Here is a 22625-nt window from a genome sequence, read left to right as displayed (position 1 = left end):
ATATTTTATTGGTTTAGTTCATAAAATGCATGTTCAAAATTATTTATTATTATACATTCCAACCTGATTGTAACAACCAGTAGAATGGATCGTAAGATATTTTAAATTTATCTTTTGGTTTTTTTTTTCAGAGTATCACAGCCTCAATACTTTATTTTTTTTATATAATATCGTGTTTCTTAATGTCAGCGTAAGTACGACTTAATCTGAAATCGGCACTTGGACATCTAGATTAAGGCGATATAGCGTTATCGTGTTGACTGACCTAAGACTACAGGACAGGTATTTCGATGGAATGGAACAAAACGCCAACAGCAGAAAATAGGTAGAATAACAAAAAAAAAAAAAAACAGAAAAAAATGTCCAACGATTGTAACTCTGATGTAAACCCAACGTTACAACATGGTACTCTCCTACCATTCGCTTATCTCGTTTGGCGTCACCCCTCAGCAATTTGCCCATGTCCCACACCATTCCTGACCGTGCATTTTACCACTACCAACCCTCGCGACCAGTACCGTATAAAATACCATCTGTCCCTGATACATAAATGTTAAGACTCAACGTTTTCTACAATGGTAATGATTTTATATATATATTATACAATGCAGCGTAATGATTCCCATTTAATATGTCACGAAATTCAATCCATCTGTTGAAGAAAGTTTGGATATATTTTTTCCACATATTATAATGCATACATAATTCTCATACATTCCGATTTTTATACAATACGCGACCCGTCATTTTTAATGTTGATTTACTACATGTCACCCAAAAGAATATTCTTGAAACATAAAATATTTTTTTTGACACGTTTGTATAACATTACTCTTAATTTATTTATTAATCCATTATTTTAAATTATATCACGCTTTTAAGAGTTAATGGGCATGAATGAAGTCAAGAAAAATTGATCATGAATTATAATTTTAATTATCTTAGTATTAAAACTTTGTAAACTCAACACCCTTGAACTTTTTCGTTGCAAGTGATTAATTTTTTCAGGGGTGAAAGCCATGTATCTAGATTGAAGGTGATTAAATCAAAATAAATTATATTATTTATTTTACTAGTTTAAAATTATTAAAGAAGAATTGAATAGTATTTGCAGGACATAGTTCCATGCAACACTATAAATGTTAATAGAAACCTTTAAAATGTAATATAAGGTTCCTCCGGCGATTACATTTTTAGAATTAAAAAAAAAATTGAATAAATCTACTATAATTTATATAAGGCATTGGAGTTAGAATTTCAATACAATTCGTCAAAATAACGAACATTTTGCATAATTATTTTGTAGTTAAAAAAAGTATGTTTTGCTAACATCAATTAAATTTACAAAATGTTAAATTCGGATAGATTGGCTTGAACATTGAATGTGAAGTTCCTCATCAGTAGTTCATACTTTTTATTGACTTTTGAATTTCAAATTCCGATCAAATTAAATATTTAAACAAACATTGATGAACTTTTATTTTATTTTAATTCAAAATTATTCATTGGGACTTGAAATACTTAATTTAATATGTATATCATTATTGTTGCTCTAAATGTATTTTATGCGATAAGATTTTTACAAAGTTTCGATTATTCATAATTTTTAAGCTATTGACTAATATACTTTATTACCTTCAATAATTAGTAAAATAAATTACGTCATATCACACAGATTTATAAATTGGTCTGTAAATTATACGAATAAATGAAAAATGTCATTGTAATATTATAGTCTAAAAATATTTATAGCCATTTAAATAGGGTTTAGTTAAATTAACTTTTGCAATTATTAATAAGAACTGTATCATCAATAAAGTAAACTGCACGTTTGTTTTTATTGTGACTTATTAAAATTGCTTTATGATAAACTGATTTTTCAAGTAATAAAATAATTAACCGAACAAAAGTTAATGATTTGGAATTTTTTATGATCTTCAAAAAAAAAGTTATATTCATCTATATGGTATAACAATGGATATCTGTGATTTAAGACGTTGATTGAATTCGATTCGGATACAAAAAATAAATAAATAAAAATAAAGTACGAAAATAGAAACTCGATCCCCTTGTGTTCAATCATTTACCGACAAGTCGCCGTCAATATGACATTATTCGAAATTAAATTGTAGTACAAAAAAAATCCTTCATTGAATTTTTAAAGTTTTCACCGTGTGCTTTCGATTATTATATCGTGAGATAGGTATATCCTGCAGTCTCGGTGACTGTCAAATGGAATTTTCCAATTTCCCGTCGACCCAAAATCCCCTCAGATAACTGTTTTCAAAACAAACGACCTGACCGTCCCTAGGGCAGCGTGACCACTTAAACGCTTCTGCCACCGGTCAATGTTCCGATATTACGAATCACAAACGCACATAATGTAATACGGTGAGCAGCGCGCGAGACTTAGGTGGTGGCTCATTGTCGTACCCGACAAATAGTCATTCCTCAACACTAGGTTCCGGCGGATAATTAAGTAACTTTTGACACGAAACCCATTCAATCCTTTATAAAACGCACACACATATATTAGTTGTATATTATGTTTGATTCTGGTCATCACTACCGTCCACGATCATGCTTCAAAAATTTGCCTACAGTGCAAACATAAACATTATTTTTTTTGGTTTTTTAAGTATATTCTTAAATTGTATTGGGTAAAAATGTATTTTTTTACCACATTTAACTTATGTGGGGGTTATATTATTATATTATTAAATAGGGTACGATTGTAATTTTTTTTTCACACATAGATACACATTTTGAAGTCATTGCAACTAGGCATAATTATTTGTACCAGTGCTTGGAAAGTTCCTTTAAAAAATAAATTATAAGTTCATGTTTCGTTTATTTTGTTAAAAAGGAATTACATTGTTCCTCGTTCTGGATTAAAGAACATTTACGTTTCTTAAACATTTTGAAATCATATGAATATAATTTTTATCAATAATTATTTAATGAAGTAATAGTTTTTTTTTAAAATATTTAACTTGTTTCATACAAGTTGAGAACGACATAATACTGTCATGATTGTCTCAAAATTTTTATAAACATTGTCAATAACATCGTGTAATATAACTCATTATAATATTAAATAAATAAAATAGAAACACTTTTCAGAAGAAAATTATTTAAATTACATATATTCAAGAACATATTATGAACAAAAATGGAACAAATAAAGTCTTTTATGTTTCTCTAAAAAATTAACGAATTTTCATTATGTTCCTTCACACGAAAAAAGAACTACGTTCCCGTTAAGTTCCTAAAAATTGAACAAAATCATCGGAACAAGTTCTTTCGATCGTGTTCATTCCAAGCATTTATTTTATCTAGTAGTTAATTACAAAGTCATTACTTGAATTTAAATAAAGATTTTGACCAAAATTAAAATATGTTTGGTAATGATCACTATAAAAAAATAGTAAAACCTAAAAATAATTGTACCCTAAAATATTTTATTTTAATAATTTCTCATTATTATGCACAGTTCAAAAACACAAACTTTTACTGATAAAATATTTATTTTTGTTATTATGTACTGTTTATGTGATAAATGAATCACTCCGTATATTTATCAGATATCCCATTTGGCTCATACATTTTCCATATGCGTTTGATTTTCTTCCGATACACTGACTACACTGATAAAACAGTTTTTCGGATTCTTAACGTCCTTCTATCACGATATTATGGCATATCGACAACCACTTATATAAAATTCAAAGTGTTTGAATATCTATTTTGGAAATATTTAAATTTAAATTGCTGTACACCTACCGTGATATATAATAATATCATCACATTGTTGGCTACGGAAAGTATAAGTGATGTTTATTTTTAGACGTACTATAAATATTATTCTTCAATTGAAAATCATTAGTTTATAATATGTACTACATATTATGTATTGCATCATAATATATAGTAAATAATTGCATTAATATATTGGACGTAAAATATTTTTTCCGTCGTATATGCACGGGAGTTGCCATTTTTTAAACAATATTTTCATAACATAGTTTCAAACACTTGTCCAGTAGTCATTTGTAAAAAATCAAGATTTTAATATTTTAAACATTTTAAAAAAGGTAATGTCAATTAATACTATTGAGTTTGTTTGGTAAAAATATATCGTATAAAAAATAAAATTGTGGGTATGTAATAATAATATAATATGTAAGTAAAAAAGTTATAGCAAAATATATTTAAATATATTTATAATATATTATACATAAATAAGCAATAATATGTAGCATACATAAATAATATGAAACATTTATATAAAACTTAATTTGCTTATTAGGTTAATGCATTAAAAATTATTATACTGCATTAAAAATTAAAAAGACAGTATTCACAGATTAAACATTATGAAATTATCCTGGAAAAGTTACTGATGGGTTTATGAAGTAACACATATGATGTGAGGTACTTAAATGTATAGCTTATTTGAATTATATTGTAATTTTTTTTTTTTTAGTTGTTGCTAAGTCTCTGCACCAGTACAACTATTTAAATTATGTTAAATCAAACTTAATATTAAACTACAATAACACAGAAGATATTCTTAATCTAACAAATAGATTAAATTATTTATATAATATTATTATGTTTTTTTTTCTTTTTTAATTTTCATATTATTTCTACGAGATTATATGAAATCATATTTTACAAAAAAAAAAAAGAAAAGAAAAATACTACGTAACTTATAATATGTATAATTTTAAAAGTTATGATGTGATATTATGTTTTAAACGATATATTATCTATGTTCTAGCTTTAAATTTTGAAATGTTCATTAAACTGAGGATTACGAAAAACTATAGTGAATAAACCCAGCTAACTCTCGTTTACGGTATATATTGTACTAAGCTATGCATTTTATTATGTGTTGCAATTAACTGTTGGGGATAAATATTATGATTACGATAGGCATGGTGTTTGGAAAAAACAAAATACAGACTGCAAATATAATATTATAAAATATAAAATAATAATTAATGATTAAAAGGCTTTATATTCATACTGCTTGGACATTTTTGATGAATTAAAGAGTATATCATATTTATTGCTAGTTAAAATTAACTAATACTGCTATTTGTACTTAAAATACAAAATAAAGTTTCAAGTTTAAAATAACTTATAATAATTGTTTAACATTTTATAGGAAGGATCGTAATATATATATGTATATATTTTTTTTTATTATTATTAGATAAAATAGAATATTTACAATCTGTAATTTATATATATACAATAAGTAAATTTGATAATATAAATAAACAATAACATAAATGGCGTGAGGAGGGAGGCCCACCAGTGTGGATACCCTCTAGCTCGGGGAAGATGCTTTATTTTTATTTTTTTTTTTATTAGGGTCGGGATTCAGGAGATCGCGACACCAGTGTATTTTTAATCGACGTAGGGGGTTATTAGGTATGAATTCACTGGCTAAGTTGGAAATCAATGGATTTGTGTGGTTAGCTGTTTTGATGTGTACATTTTTGTAGTATTTTTGGCTGTTTTAGAGACTGTTTCAATTTTAATATCCTTATGTAGTGAGAGGTTTGAGACGTATCATGGCGCAGATGTCATTAGGTGAAGGGAAATAGATTGGAAGGTTTGTAAAGTCCGTATTTGGAAAGGCTTGGCACATCCCCATATTTGGATGCCGTAGGCCCAGATAGGTTTTAGCATTGATTTGTAAATTAGTAATTTGTTTTCAATAGAGTGTTTGGACTTGAGAATAAACCGTAAAAGATGAAATCTGGTGTTAAGAGTCTTTCTTTTGATTTTGAGGTGTGGGCACCAAGTTAGACGCTTGTCTAAAATTAGACCTAAGTATTTAGTTTGGATTGGATTGGATTGTTTTGAAAATAGATTGTAGGAAGAACAGCTTTTCTCAAAGTGAAAGGACTTGTCTGTATTGATTTGTATTCTCCATTTGGTGGACCATTTTGAAATATTATCAAGATGAATTTAGAGGTTTTGGTATGCTGTTGTGAAATCGGAATGGGATGAGAGGATTGCCGTGTCGTCAGCGTAAGTGGCTATCAGTGTATTTTTGGAGTTGGGAATGTCAGCTGTGTAAATGTTATAGAGGTCTGGTGATAAGTCACTTTCTTGAGGTACTCCTGCTAAGATTTGGAATTGTGATGAGAAGGAGTCTCCTTGGCGGACGAGAAATGAGTGGTTTTGTAGATATGATTTGGTCAACAAGTAGAGTGGAGTCGGGAGGAACATTTTTAGGTTAAATAGTAATCCGGTGTGCCAGACACGGTCGAATACCTGTGATACGTCTAAGAATACTCCCGGGCAGAAGTTTTTGATCTCAAATGACGAGGCTATTTTATCGACAATTCGGTGGATTTGGTAGGTTGTGGAGTGGTTTTCTTTGAAACCAAGTTGGGTATTTGGTATAATATTGTGGGGCTTGAGAATGGGTCTAATTCGTTTAAGCATTACTTTTTCAAATAATTTCCCTAATACTGGTGATTGAGGTGAGAAAGAAGTCTAGTAGGCTGGCGATCGTAATATTTTATTTCAAATTAATAGTATTATACACTGATATATTTATATTTAGTTAGTTCCTAAATGAGTCTATAAATGTAAATATCGGACGCTTTGAAGTTTAGAGTGATCCCCAGTGCATTTTTTTTTTTTTATTAATATCAAAAAGTTTGAAATGTAATTTTAATGAATGTCATTGATACAAAATGGAAAAAAATTTTAATAACTATTTGTAATAAAAATGTTCACAACATTAGTCAAAATCACAAAAATTCGAATATAATTTTGTAGTTAAAATTGTATAAAATATTAATATTGTATAGCGAAAGATTGAAAATATTATCCAAGGTTTTTCCCAAAAAGCTCATTATGTAACTATATAGCCAACAAATAAAAAAAAATAACATAACAGTTTATCAAATTTAAACGCAATTAGATAATAATAATTTATCATGAGAAAAAACTATAATGGTTTTAGTTATTTTGTCTTTTTAACGTATATTATAATATTTTGTTTATGTAACGACGTTTTCAATTAAAATGTTTTCGTAAAAAAAAACAATTTAACAACCGTAATACGTCTTATAATAAAATAAATTACTTTGATAAATATAAAAATATATTTTCATTTAGTATAATTATTAAGTGATAACTAATCTACGCTCAGAATACTTTTGTGCATGTAATGATATAACATTAAATTATTCAAATTGATTACATATATTATGTTTTCGTAGTTTACTTCTCAGGAACGATGTATATTCGAAACTCGATACCTATTGTATGCAGAAAGTTGTCTTATTTATTTTTGTCTTTTAAAATTTAATATACTTAAATTACAATATTTTTATTTTTATTTAAATTATTAAATAATAATGTGTTAACATCGAAATAGTTAAAATTATGTTGAGCGTTACATAAATTACCTGCTAAATATACACAACGCTGTCTTTGAAACATTACTAAGACACGTAATAAGTATTTATAGTTTTATACTTCGTATTTAATTATGGGTAGGCTATAACTTCTATTCGTTTAACTTAATAAAACCAACTTCCCTAAATACCATTAAAACAGAGACAATTTCCTGTATCCGATTTGAGTTCTAAAGCGTATATTCGTTGCAGGGTGGCATCTAAACCAATTTCAGCGCAACGTATAATGTCTTATTATTGACGGCTCTACCCGACATCGACCGATAAATACCAAAGCGTCATAATTAATGCCGTAACGGACTAGATAGATGTTAAAAGGACGTTTTTCAGGTGGCGGGGGTGGAAAAATTGTTTGAGCCATCGTATTTAATGGATCACCATTCAACAGAGAACATGATGAATGTTTATACCGTTTCCAAACACGCAGTCATTATACGTTCACCTCAGAATGGTGGTCGGGAACGAAAGAGTGACGTTTGACGGGTAGCGGTAAGGGGAAGAGTAAGATTGAAGTACGTTAGAAGCAGCCGTTCTTAATTGAGTCACGTGACACGACATCGGTCAATGATGGATTGTATAGTATGTTCGTTGCCAAAACATACGCATACTCTCAGAATATGGTCACAGTGTTTGTGATATTATTCATCATCGTTATATTTGAAGTATTAAATAGGAGTTATAAATTAAGATCATAAAATAACAATCAACATATTTTGGTTTAATATAATTAAGAAATATTATAATATAATATATAGTAATAGCTTTAATATTGAAGTAATATTTTATAATATTTGAGTTTACCACCTATTATTTTAGTAGAATGGATTTAAGCATAATTTTTCATGACAAATATAAAATAATTACCACTATCTAATAGTTAAACGGTATGGGGTAACGCCAAAAATAAAATAGTTTAAAGTGTTTTGTGATAAGAACTTGCTAGTTGTATTATCTTTCTTCATTTATTTAGTAACAATGTCAAAATTAAGGTATTCTGGAATGTGTTAGAAACGGATTCCTCGAATAATCTATACGTATTATGATGATTGTAGTATGAAATTACTGAAAATTTTTTTTCAAAATCACCTTCCACATACTAGTGCCTAACTGCAGTGATTTCATTCTTTCATTTGTTCAAAGTTTTGATAAGTATAAAAAAATTTTCAGTGTTCAGTCTCATCCGGTTTATAGGTAAGAAGTATATAATATTATTCAAATTACAGAACTGATTTATTTATAACTGACTATCATCTAATTATATTGATTACAAATGTTTCAATAATAGGTGATTTATAATCAAGCGACGATATTTTCAAAAACATCGTTGTATTTATAGTATTATTTTAATGATTTAGAATATTATTTAGTGAAAAAAAATATAATTATACATTTCAAATATTTTATTTCATATGGCATCTTTTTATCGTTAGGTTTAACAAGTTAAAACGTAAAATAAACTTTCAGGAGTTATGAATATAGGTTTTGGTGATTTTCATATTATCTTATGTATTTACTTATTTCAAAATAGCAATACATTTTTATTTTATACCTTAATAAGTCAGTTTTGTAATTAAAATCTATAATAAGTCATAATAATAATATATCTACTTTTCGCAAAGGATCGATTATTTGTATGATATTACATAAAACTGGGAAATTCCAAAAAGTTTATAATGTTTAAAATAATTTTTTTTCTGCGTAAAAATAACCCTAATATTTAATAAGTTGGTGCATATTTATATCCAGTCATTGAATCAAATTATTAATTTTAAACCATGTTAAAATTGTCGTATGGCGTCAATATTATAATGTAAAAATGTACTATTTGCTCAATTTATTCATGGATAGTTTTATCAAGATGAGAAGTTCATTTGATAATATCATACACTAAATGTATGCATATTATTTGATATTTATTACTATTTTGACTAATCTAACTGTTATTTACTCACCAAATTGTATTAATTTAGTGATGATTTTAGTCGATTAATTCAATTTTGTTCATCATGTTGTGAGATTTCAATGTATTTATTATTATAGGTCATATATTTTACCGAACACGATTGCATTTTATATTATTTCATGTAATAATTATATATTTTTATATGAAAATCAATGTGCCATGATATAGAAATTTAATTTTTAATATAGAATACTGAATACAGTGCTTTTGTGATATGGTATTCAAATATAAAATTGTTTTAAAACAATTGAAAAAATTTCATAATTATATAAAAAAAACAAATATTAGTAATTTTTCTGCCGTTCTTATTTTACTAACACTCGTGCTACACAAGTTACAAAATTCAAATACAACAATAAAATAATGATTGTTTACAGAGTTATTACAACATATTATGCAATACATCATCAATATCCATGTGATTATTATTTTCTTATTCAAGTAAAGTCAAGTGTTGGGAGTGAAAAAAAATCAGATATGCGCCTCCTGCAGAGTTTACATCATGCATAGGCCAGAGAAAACCAAATAGCTTTTACAACCGTTAGCTGAACCGCTCAATCAAGGCCTCGATTCTTATTCCCATAACCATTATAATTTTACAGTTACTGTTATTATTAAAACAATAAATTAATCTATATCTATACTATAATGGCCACTGCTTATGCAGGTATTTTCAAATAAAACATTTTAAAACGAAAAATAGTTGGGTTGCTTGTAAATTGTGTGTATGATGTCAACTTTGAGCTAATGGATAAAATGTTAAATTTAAGCTAAAACATGAATCATTGCATTAGTAAAATAAGAGACAACATGACACTCGATATTTCTAAGAAATGCATGTTATAATTTTATTGAACTAATACTAGTACCCAATTATTTATTCTTCTGAGAGTAATACTGAAAGTTTAAGAGTGTGGAATTAATTATCAATTTTCACAAATAAAATCGAATATATTTTGCATCATATTTTGGTCTCACAATTAACTGTTTTTTTTAATTTCCAGAAAAATAAATGCTTAAGGAATATAATGTAAAATAAATCTAAATAAAATCAAATATTATAAAATAAATTTTCAATAATTATAATCTATAAAAATTAAATATTTTACGTATTTTTAATTTCAAAATAAATATCAATTTTTAAGTATTTAAATGAATAATAAAAATGTGCATTATGATAATATACATCTATATATTTTCAATTTCTGTAAAAATATCTTAAGTTAGACTTAGTTAAGGACTATATCAATTTAAATTTAAAAATAACTAGATATGTCTAGTATTCAACCGTTTGTAAATGGCTTAAAAAGAGCCAAAATATTGAAAATTATTGTAAGTAAAAAAAAGGCTAGTATAAATATTTAAGTAATGTCAAGTGTCAATAGTAATTTATTTTTTAATTGCAATAAAATACAAAATCGATTATTTTATAAACTGGTGATGCGTTAGTATAGTATTCCGTTATTTAAAATTTGTTTTTGTTTTTTTTTGCCAATTATTTTAAAAAGAGAATATACTACTTTTTACTACATAAAGTTTCAAAAAGATCCAATTTGGTTCTAGAAGTCATTCACAATGTTGTAGTTTGGCATTTATAGGTACTGAACTAAAAGGCGATGACAAAAACAACATAGATATTGAATAAAAAAAAAAGGAATCATTGTCAAACAAATACAAACGTTATAGCTTCACTCAGAATCTAAAAGGTAATATGAAAGTCGACAAAACAGTTTATGCTGTATATATATTTTTTAGATCAATGTTACTACTCGTGGATGTAAAATAAATAAATTGGACATGTTAAACTAATGTTTTTATTGAATAACCACCTAAAATTATATCACCTACCTAGTTATTATACAAATAGTTTCATTGTACATTTCGCAATTTGTAAAGTGATTTTTGTACACATTGCGAATTGTACAATGTTACTGTACAAAGTAACTAGATTGTACAAGTTTCATTATACAATTCGTGATATGACAATAATCACTGTACAAATTGCGAAATGTGCTTCATTGTACAAATCACAACATTTAAAAACATAAATTACAATATAATAATTAATAATTGGTATGTTTTAAAAGTATTTTCTTAACAAATATTAAATATTAGTATATCATATATGATTAGATGCTCCTGGTCTTTACGTATTAGTATACTACAATCATCGAACAAATCTCAAAATTTAAAAACATATTATAAAAATTACAAATCGTATAAAACTACATGTTACTGTACACTGTACAGTGTACACAGTACACATTGTGATATGAAATAAAATACGTGAATCTATAATAAGATGTATAATTTCATCTCGTATAGTCATATGAGTTGTTTTTCCCACGTTATGTGGAATCTAACATATTATTAATGGTATAATGCAATAAAAATGATAAAGTTGATCTAAACTACTTTACAATAAGTACTGTCGTTGAGTCGTTCAGAAATATAATTTAAACAGATTTCAATACGGACTAGTGCATTGTAATCGGAACTTCTGCAATATTTCAACTTATAATAGTGTGATATATAATCGGGCAGAATGAGTGAAGTTGAAAATAATATTAATTAAAAAAAAAAATTTTATATGATATACTAATATGTAATATTTGTTAAGAAAATACTTTTAAAAAATACCACCTATTATATTGTAATTTATATAACTTTATATTAAAATATCCAGTATTTCTATTTATTTGTTAATAATAATTAAGACTTTAAAACTAGCAGTTATCATCTGATTTGAACAATGAAGGTACATTTCGCAATTTGTACAGTGATTATTGTACACATCGCGAATTGTATAATGAAACTTGTACAATCTAGTTACTTTGTACAGCAACATTGTACAATTCGCGATGTGAACAATAATCACTGTACAAATTTCGAAATATACAATTCCGGACATTGTATGTAACATGTATAATATATATATTATTTTACTGTATTAAAGGTTATTTTAACTTTTTTACGTAAAGCTTGTCCAACACTAAACTATTGGTGATCAATTATTTATTTATTTATTCTTTAACATATTAATATACAGTAGAAATAGTTTAATAGTAAAATCCTTATTATAATATACAATAAATATCAATCAATTATAATTTATAATTGATTTTTAAACGTTTACAATGATCTAATAATTAGATTATAAACAAATTAGATTCTAATTTGTTTATAAATGGTTATACAAAAATAAGAAGAAAAATAATAAATGGTTTAAGGGTCTTAAAAAAAAAATAAAAAAATAATTAAAACATCCACTCTTTGGTATAATAATATCGTCATGTGATATAATAGTATAAAGCATTCGGGTAAACAAAAATGAATTATAAATCATTTTTGACAGGGTTAAAACTTCTATTCGAAATCTAACGAAATAACTTTATTTTCCGTTGTTATATATCGATCCATGTTCATTATTAACGTGCAGGAAAATGTAGCAGTGAATTTTCCAATGACAGCCTTGTCTCTAATAACGAATTAAAGAATATAATAGTATATAATATGGGCCCTGTACCGGGTGATCGGAAACAAAAGTTTTTTGAAATTATTATATACTGTGAGCATATTATTGTATGAGATACTACTTGTTATTTTGCTCATGTCCTTCTTTAGTTCACTTGTCAAGGGTTAAAACTGTGACCAAAAGCTCTTATTGTTTCTCTGATGGTATTTGATAAATGCGTCTTGCAAGTTGCAATCTTGCCACAGCATCGATCATTTAAATATTATATAGGATGACAACGACCGTTTTGTCTTAAGCTTAAATCAAATTGAATTAAAAAAGAAAACAATTATATGTAATAAATTATCTAAAATTATTTAATAATATACAGTATTGATTAACTTGACGAACAAAATATTATTGTTAAAAATTAATTTATAAATCTTAAACATTTAAAACTACAATAGCATAACATTAACCATGTCTATTTATAATATTTCATCAAACAGCTGAGTGGTTCTTGATGCATGTTTACTCTATTATTTCATTTTTTTTCATTTAATAATGAACTTATTAAAATACAATTTATTTTTATTATTAATTATATTTAACGAAACAAATTTTCAAAAATATAGATAGGTGTATGTATTTTATAATAATTTAAGAAGCTTACAATGATGATGCAAACCTACTTTATTAAATGAAAACCAAATTTGTTTTATAGTAAATTGTTAATCAGACGATTTTATTTTTTTTTTTATTGTAATTTTTATAAATTAAGAATTTAATGAGCTTCTTAGTTATCAAAATATATTTAGGATAATCCTTAAAAATAGTTTAACAAAGAAATAAAATAAATTTCATAATTTATATAGTATATATGAACTTAAAATATTCAGAAAATTGTATAAACTATACATTCTTTTTTTATTGTTTTCATAAACATCGGCGACAAAGGCCATTAGCTTATACATTCTTTATAAGCTTATATTAGGTGATAACTTATAAGAATTTTAAATATAGTTTCCATATCAACCAAACCTATATTATTGTTGAAAAGTTGAAAATCATTCAAAACTACTCTTTTGAAGAAACTAAAATGTTGGTTATAAATTCAAAATTATAAAAAGTAACCTATTTTGGTACACAAATCCATGTAACTGAATTCATAAATTCATACAATGAATACAATACAATACAATGAAATTGTATTTCACTAATGATATATACATATTTAAGACAAAAGAAGAGAAAAATATTTACTACTTAATTATTACAGCTATGCATCCATAATATGATGATTTTTTTATGCAATAGTAATTAACCTATGACTATTAACTATTATAATATTTCTAAACAATTAGGCGTCTAACTATTTTAATTTTATATTTTTTCGATTATTTTAAATTAAACCCTTTATAGTGAAAATTTATAAATTAGATCCGACAAAAGTGATTATATTTTTCAATCGTACTTTATAAGTTAGGTTATAATAAGTATTAATATGTATTATATATTAATTTCTATTATTTACTTAGCATAACCTAACCTTTAACTCACTTCAAATTAAAATAAAGATTAATTTATTTTTAATAGTTTTTTTTTTCTATATAAAACATCAGAAGTTGGTGTTAGGGTATATAAGAATAAAAATAGCCTATGCATTTATGTGTATCTAACTTTATTAATTATAAAACAACTATACGCAGATATTGTATTTCAATCAAAAAATAAAAGAAAGAAATTTTCATTTCACAACAATAAATTATTATTTTATTACCATTTATCAATTAATCTGTGGCAACATTAGCCATATATTTTAGCCAATATTAGTTGGCCAATAGCTATTGGGTGGTTATTTTTAGTAGTTTTTTCAACTATAAGGGAATATATAGTTGGTTGAAACACGTTTTTTGTATGTGTTATAATTACCACATCATAACAATAAATTAATATTAATGAATAATATAATATTTATATTTTAAATATTTAAATAGATGTATAACTTACCATTGATAAACAGTGCAACTAAAAACAAATTTGGTACCATTTCCCTGAAATGTATGAAGGTCATCCGCTAAGGTTTATAAATTCAGTTGGACAGCTAAAGTACCACTGATAAGCATCGCATTCTTGTATCGCCCTGAAACACGACAAATAAGTATTTATATAACTATATAAATATTATGCCAATATCATCTACCAAAAATGGAAAATGTATTTTATTTTATTTAAAAATTAATGCAAAATATACAAATTAAAGATTGGTTAATATTAAAATATTAACAACGGTGAAAGAGTGTTCTTAAAAAGTGTATTACTTTAATAGTACTTATGCTAATTATTATATTTAGATAATATATGATAATATATAGGATCCTTTGCTGACTGTAAAAAAATAATGAACTTATTAAAAAATATCGAATTAAGTAAGTATGCAACTTAATAATATAATCTTATACCACTTTAAAAGTCACCCAATGTACATTATAATGTACACGTTATTAATATTTACGTTATAATTTTAATTTAAACCTTAATTGTATGCGAATAACCTTGTTGTTAATGCTATAACGATAAAAAAAGGATTTTATTTTGACACTATTGTTTTAAAAAATAATTTTTCTCTCAATGTACAACAAATAATAATTTCAAATAAAACAGAGTATAATATACTTAATCAGTACTCACACAAGACACCAAAATAAGAATATTTCGTTTCTGGACAAAAATAAACAGTGAAAAAGATAGGAGGAATTTCAGAAGTCTATATTGAAACAAATATATAATTTTTCATCATGGTAATGTTATTTATAATAATTTTGTATATTAAAGATTAGTTTTTTTTTTTTTTTTCAAAGTAAAAACACGGACAAAATATAAAATGGAAATATTTGATTAAAATACCATAATATCTTATTGATTTCTATTAAATTAAATTAAAAATGACTTAAATGCCATTGTAATAGAAGTACTTGTAGAAAAAAAAATAAAACATAGTTTATAATCAATAGCACGCATTATTTATTCACTATATATACTATTTTTTAAATAATTTAATTAGTTTCTATTATAAGTTAATAATTTCATTTTAGAAAACTTGGTTTTTTCATTATTACATTTTTAATACAGAATGCGTTAGGATAAACTGACATTGTAACAACATATGTTTCCATCAATTCTATACTGTCACAAAATATAAATAAAATTGTCGGTTTAAACCAACCTAAGTCTCTACACGTGTTTGCAATTATTCCCCATTTTCACCTTATTACACTGAATAAATTGTAAGTTTTAAAGCTCAATTTTTAAGTAATTGTAAATTGATTTTTAATTTCTAAGTTAGTTGATTAAAGCTATAACTAAAATCAACTTTAGAATAAAGTTACTTTATAACTTAATCCTTTTCCCATTTTATCAAAACTACACAAAACGTTGTTGTACGGATTAATTTGCAATAGTAATTATTACAATTATTATTCTTAGTTGGTTTTTAGCTTTGTGTATAACACAATTCTGAGACTTGTTGTTCTTCATCTAAGAGGCATATGGAAATATTCGGAGTACATAATCCCTTCTCCAATAGTGGTGACTATGCAAGAAGTTCCAAATATAGCTATTATAATACTGTAGTATGAAACCACCCGAAAAAATACTAATCAAAAAGAAATAAATAGATTATTATACAAAACAGATAGGTACGTAAAAAAAAACATTCGTTTTTGCTCAAAATTTAAAAACTATGACCAATCTTGCTTCTGGAGTAGTATATTGTAGTATTTTAGTGTAATGTTATAAATTAGTTTAAAGAATCCAAGTAACTATTATTTTAAATTTCTGATCAATCTCCTTATACCGTTGAAGTGGACTTTTTAACAAAAATAAATTCTTAAGATTTATTCAAAAAGTTTAGTGTACCTATATGGCTATATACATACATACATATATACTATACATCAAAAATAATGCAAACAAATCGCTCGATCAGTTTTAACTGTAATAATAAATTGTTTACTACAGTCAAAGTTTTTACATACATTATTGAAGAACCAAATTGTTTGTTATTACGCATTCAGTATACAGAAATAAAAATAAAATATTTTAAAAACAAACATATGTTTCAGATTATTTTTATATAATGTTAATAATAGCAATTTATGTTGATAAGTTTGTTGAATAAAATATATATTTATCACGCCAATGTTAAATTATATATTTAAATGTAATTTAATATTGATGAAATTTGTGTTGATGTCTGTTTGTTTATAATCTGCTTGATAGATTTTGCAATGTAAAAGGATGAAGTGTGTTATTGTTCATAAATTATATAGGTTAATGCTTTGTATTGTTAGCGGTACTAAGCAAAAACAAATTATACATTTACCGATAACATAGTTTAGCACCCGTTTAATACTGTTATCAATGAATTACGTAGTCCAATATAATAATTGTTTAACGTAAAAACATGTTTAAAAGTAAAAAAAAAAACATCTGGAAAGTGGAGACCATAAAAAATCATTGTAACACACGTATCTTGTAATTTTACTGGATATCGTTTTATTAAATATGGTTTGCTGCCCTATAAATATTTGATGATCACGTGTAAACCGTCCGCCATTAATTATAATTCCTGTTGTACGTGTATTGAATTTGTAATTATTTTATAATAAATAAATTGCGTGTACTCCTATTGTCCAAAATTGAAAATATGAATCAACTCATAGATTTAGTTAGATATTTTTTTTCAGTGTATGATATTATGTGCTTTATAATAATATATTAATATTTTACAACCTAACAACGTATCTCTACTAATTAGATTACAAAAATTTGTTGCTTTTAAAATAATTTATTATAGTATTATATTGTCCATGTCTTTCTGATTTTAATTAATTTTCATAAAATACAATAAATAAAAACAAATGAATAAATCAATTTTTTTATTATTATTAACCATAACTCACAAGCTTCAACAGTAGAAGACATTATCTTTTTTACGTGCATATATTATGGTTTACAAATAATAACTTAAAAATATTTATATTACATAAATTTCTTTAAAATCGATATTTAATTATAATTTACTTTCCAAATTCACAACTAAAATATTTATATAAACAATCAGTCATTTTTGTTTGTTTCTGAGGAATATATAGTATTTAAATATCATATTTTACCAAATATAGTGTACGTTTCTATAGACTAAACATTTGTGACAAATTACATATTATAAATATGACAACATGAAAATAGAGAATGTCTTTGAGATTGGTAATGTAATGTGCAATGAAAACTTATTTAATATCTTATTAGATATAATATATTATGGTATTTTGTCCAACCAATTGTATAATAGCTTATGGTTAATTATTCTGTTCAATAAAATCCTTAGTATTATTGTTGTTAATGTTTTTTATATGTTTGCCTAATTGTATTCACAATTTTTCTTTTTTAAAATTTAATCGTAATTCGTAATATACAGTTAATAATATTAATTACATAATCAATCTACCAGTGAACGCAATCATAATACTCATCAAACGAAACGACTGTGGAATTATCATAATTATATCAGCTTTTAGCACTCTAATCATTACATGGAAGTGTTGAGCTCTACGTGTTCAATTGTACTCTTGAAGTACCTCAATCTCGATGGGAATACTATTTTTATTTTCCATGAAAAATCACAATATATACATTATACATAAATAGCATTATTTTATTTTTTTATTCAATCGACAATGATATTTTCTCGAAGTCTGTAATAATATAGCATAAATTGATATAAAATTTTCATTTGTATTTTTATTATATTCTATACAATCCGTTCATCGTGACACTGCGAGCTATTTATCTCGATATTTTCTGTGTATTTAACTATAGATATTTTGGCACGAAGCTCAGACTTTGTATCTCATGCAATAACCAGGTGATTACTGTTTTTAAGAAATTAGCTCTTTTACTTTAAACACTATATAACATCCTAACTATTATTTTTGACAAGATTTTTTTGTTTTTTTGTTAAATGGTATGTAATAATAAATATATTATCTTAATGAATTGTTAGTAGTCGACATATTAACTTAACTAAAATGTTATCTAATTAGAACCACTTATTATTTTATTAATTAGGTACCTTAAAGTGTGAAACAATTTAAAAAAAAAATTTTCATAAATATGTGTTGTAAAATAAATAAGGAAAATTAAAACATGTTCATTAGTTTGTACGTAAACACAAATTTAAGATAAATCGGATTTATTGGTCATATCTCAGTGACGAACATATTATTACAGTAATATGGTTGCATAGGAACCATAATATAATCGTTGGCGTATTTAGCTGTTTATTATTCTCGATTTGATTAATTTATTTCCGTCTCTGTCAGTTTACTGTCATAACCAATATTTTTCAACTCATCACCTGATTGTCTGACCAACTGCACTGTAAAATATTAATGACAATTACAACTTTATAAATTAATATGATACTCAGGCATTTGCAATTCATTCATCGATGTTTGACATAATTGCATGTTCATAAATTTGAGACGATTGTTACTGAATAAGTCAATTTACTATTTTAAATATTACAATGTAGCGATAAATAAATAAATAATATACATTAGTACCTAACAAAGAGTCAAAAACCACGTCAAAACAACTTTAATTTATTACCATTTCAGATTTCTTGCAAATTAATAGAAATACTATACTAAACTGACGTAGTCACTTTACTATTTTAAGTTTTATAGGATTACAGGAGCATGTACGTGAAAAACCACATAATATTATTACCATTTTTGATTTATTACAATTCATGAACATTGAACATATTTGATTATTAAAAAGCTATGAATAGGAACTACTTTCAGCTATATTTGGCAATAACAACCACGTCGGTACCTTTTGACTGACCTCCATCTTACGTGTAACAATTTAGCCACCCAAATTCTGCATAAATACAGGACTTCGTCCATAGCAGAATTATAGGTAATTAGTTCAATCATCTCCCATACGTGTAGAACTTATCTGGTCGTAGAGTCCGCGTACTCTACATAGCCTCCAGATTAAGTTCCTTCCCATTATTTTTAGTGAATAGATTATTAACTTCTATATTATTTTTCATTCTGTGCTAAAATTTATATTATTTTATTTTAACTCAATAAACATTTAATTTCTTTGTAACTAATGGCCTTTGTTGTCGATGTTATTTTTTGCGATCAATAAAAAAAACATTTAATTATAATTTGTAACATTGTACTATTTATAAACTCTGTAACCTTCTCCTTTTAAACACTTGATCGTCGTCCAACGTCGTCGAACTCAAAATATAGGCGTTAGTGAGGGATCACTACACGATCATTTCACCAAATAATAATTTTATCGAATATATTATAATATATTATAATATGTAATGTGTATATTTTTTTTAAATCATGACCTTTATATAAATAATAATATCTAATATTATACACAGACACAGACACACAGACACACACAGACACACACAGACACACAGACACACAGACACACACACACACAGACACACACACACACACACACACACACACACACACACACACACACACACACACACACACACACACACACACACACACACACACACACACACACACACACACACACACACACACACACACACACACACACACACACACACACACACATACACATATATATATATATATAATGTAATATGCAGACTATGTACGATATTCGGCGTACAGCGTACGCTATATACCCATTAAATATGTTATGAGGTATACGATTTTTGACCAAATCCGCTGTATGTTTTCATTAATAATTTAATTGTCAGTGTTTTCCACACCCAGATAGAGTCGTTTATATACAATTTCAAATGGTTTTGTCATACCATCTATTGGATAATAATTAATCACGTTTCTCTCAACAAAACTTGACCCTATTGTGCACATTTTACATAACATATATTTCCTATGTTTAAGTATTAAAACTAAAGACTGTTTATGCAAAATCAATAATTTTATACTACTGAAAGTAATATTACCCTCGTCACCATTTACAAAATTATCTTACGATATTTTATTATTAAAGAAAAACAAAAAACTCTTGTTTTTCATTATTCTAAACTTATATTGAATAACATTATAAAAGTTATATAATCTTTTAATGTTTTCTTAAAATGTTAGTGTGCAAAACTTATGTTTATAATATGATCTAAGATTGTACTTTTATCATACGCATAATATATATGGTATATGGTTGGATTGATTTAACTTTTAAAAACCGATTAAATTCTCTACCATTTGTCCATTTCTCATTTTTTATTTTGAAACAAATAATTTATTTATGAATGAAATCCATATCATGGATTATTTTTATTTTAGGCCTTGATCAATAATTTTATCTTCTAAAATTTAGTTACCTAAGATGGTATCACCACCCTACTCGTTTACCATTTATTTCTATATCTTTATGAACATTTAAATAACGTGTGTTTTATTTCTTTTGCATTGGTTTAATTTCTACACAATATGTTTATTTTCTGTAAAGAAAACTTCTTTAAACTATACCAAATAAACTAAAAAAATCATACCTTCATAGCATACAAGAATGATGTAGAAATTGGACAACAACAAATATTATAAATGGTAGTCTTTTCCCTGACTCGAATAAGGGTGTAATTGGCATGGGTTTACCATGAGGTATATGATCTATACCTAACATAATTCGAACTGGATATATCCAGTTATAGTATAATGGGGAATAAAGGATAACTGTGTATGACTATAGTCACAACAAATTTAAACGATATAACACAATTGTGATGAGGTGCCCAAAAAGTTTAATCAAAGTTTAAAAGAAATCATGTGGTGAATACCAACGCATTTGAGTAGATACAAACATTGAACATTAAAGCTTGTGAAATTTAACTATACATTTAGTATCGCAGTAATTTAATAGAAATAGACAATAAACCATCAATATGTTCATTTTTAGTTTTGACATTTTAACTTTTATACATTACGTCATTTTTTACTTACCTATATATTATATTATGATACCATTTATAAAGATTAATGTTGGTTAGTATAACGACCATAAAAAAAAAGCTTTTTGTAAGATCACTATCTTTATAGCTCAATAGTGTTGAGTTAAATATGATAATTCTACATCTGGATAATCTTTATGCTGTAATTTTTCACACATGTAACTGAAACCGACCACATACTATTATCCTTGATATGTATGATATGCATATGTATGTTTAATGAAATGAAACTTTATATTATCTTCAATATTAATAAAATATTTGGAATCATCTTAAAAAAAAAAATGTATGTTAGCACACCCTATGTTGTTACTTTTAATAGTGAGTGAATTCACCTATTATTAAACTTTAAGTTAAGAACATTATTTTGTTTCTCTACGTTGGCTATTTAAATATCGTAAGAAATCTATCGTAGGGAAGAGTTTGATAATAGGTGAATTCACTCTAATACTAAAACTAATAACACATAGTAAGTTTAGCTAAGCGTAAGTTTGGTATGTTGCATTTGGGCCGTAGACAGAAAACAATAAGTGCGTTGATATCATCTTAAGAGTATATCGTACCCGATTAGATTAGGTTAAGTTAGCTTGTTTTTATTTTTTATTTTAAAACCTGACTGGTTGTGATTATATCAAAAATTTATTTACAGAGAAAAATTTTATTTACGTAACATCAAATATGCTTTAATATTAACAATAAATAAAT

At 25.7% G+C, this 22625-nt stretch overlaps 1 protein-coding gene across 2 annotated transcripts in view; it reads right to left on the bottom strand.

Moving 5' to 3' along the window:
* LOC107164817 (zwei Ig domain protein zig-8-like) overlaps positions 1-22625 on the bottom strand; it is a 270224-nt gene that overhangs the window by 219531 nt on the left and 28068 nt on the right. For both annotated transcript variants that reach the window (XM_089219194.1, XM_089219193.1), the window contains exon 2: positions 14879-15011. In XM_089219194.1, coding sequence (XP_089075320.1) covers positions 14879-14942 — 64 coding nt within the window. In that variant the 5' untranslated portion in view covers positions 14943-15011. The remainder of the gene's footprint in view (positions 1-14878; positions 15012-22625) is intronic.

The sequence above is a fragment of the Diuraphis noxia genome, unplaced genomic scaffold (genome assembly GCF_037042655.1).
Source record: "Diuraphis noxia isolate RWA-SAM2 unplaced genomic scaffold, SU_Dnox_SAM2 contig0002, whole genome shotgun sequence".
NCBI lineage: Eukaryota > Metazoa > Arthropoda > Insecta > Hemiptera > Aphididae > Diuraphis > Diuraphis noxia.
Note: the sequence above shows the minus strand (reverse complement) of the source record. Positions and strands in the feature narration are given on the sequence as shown.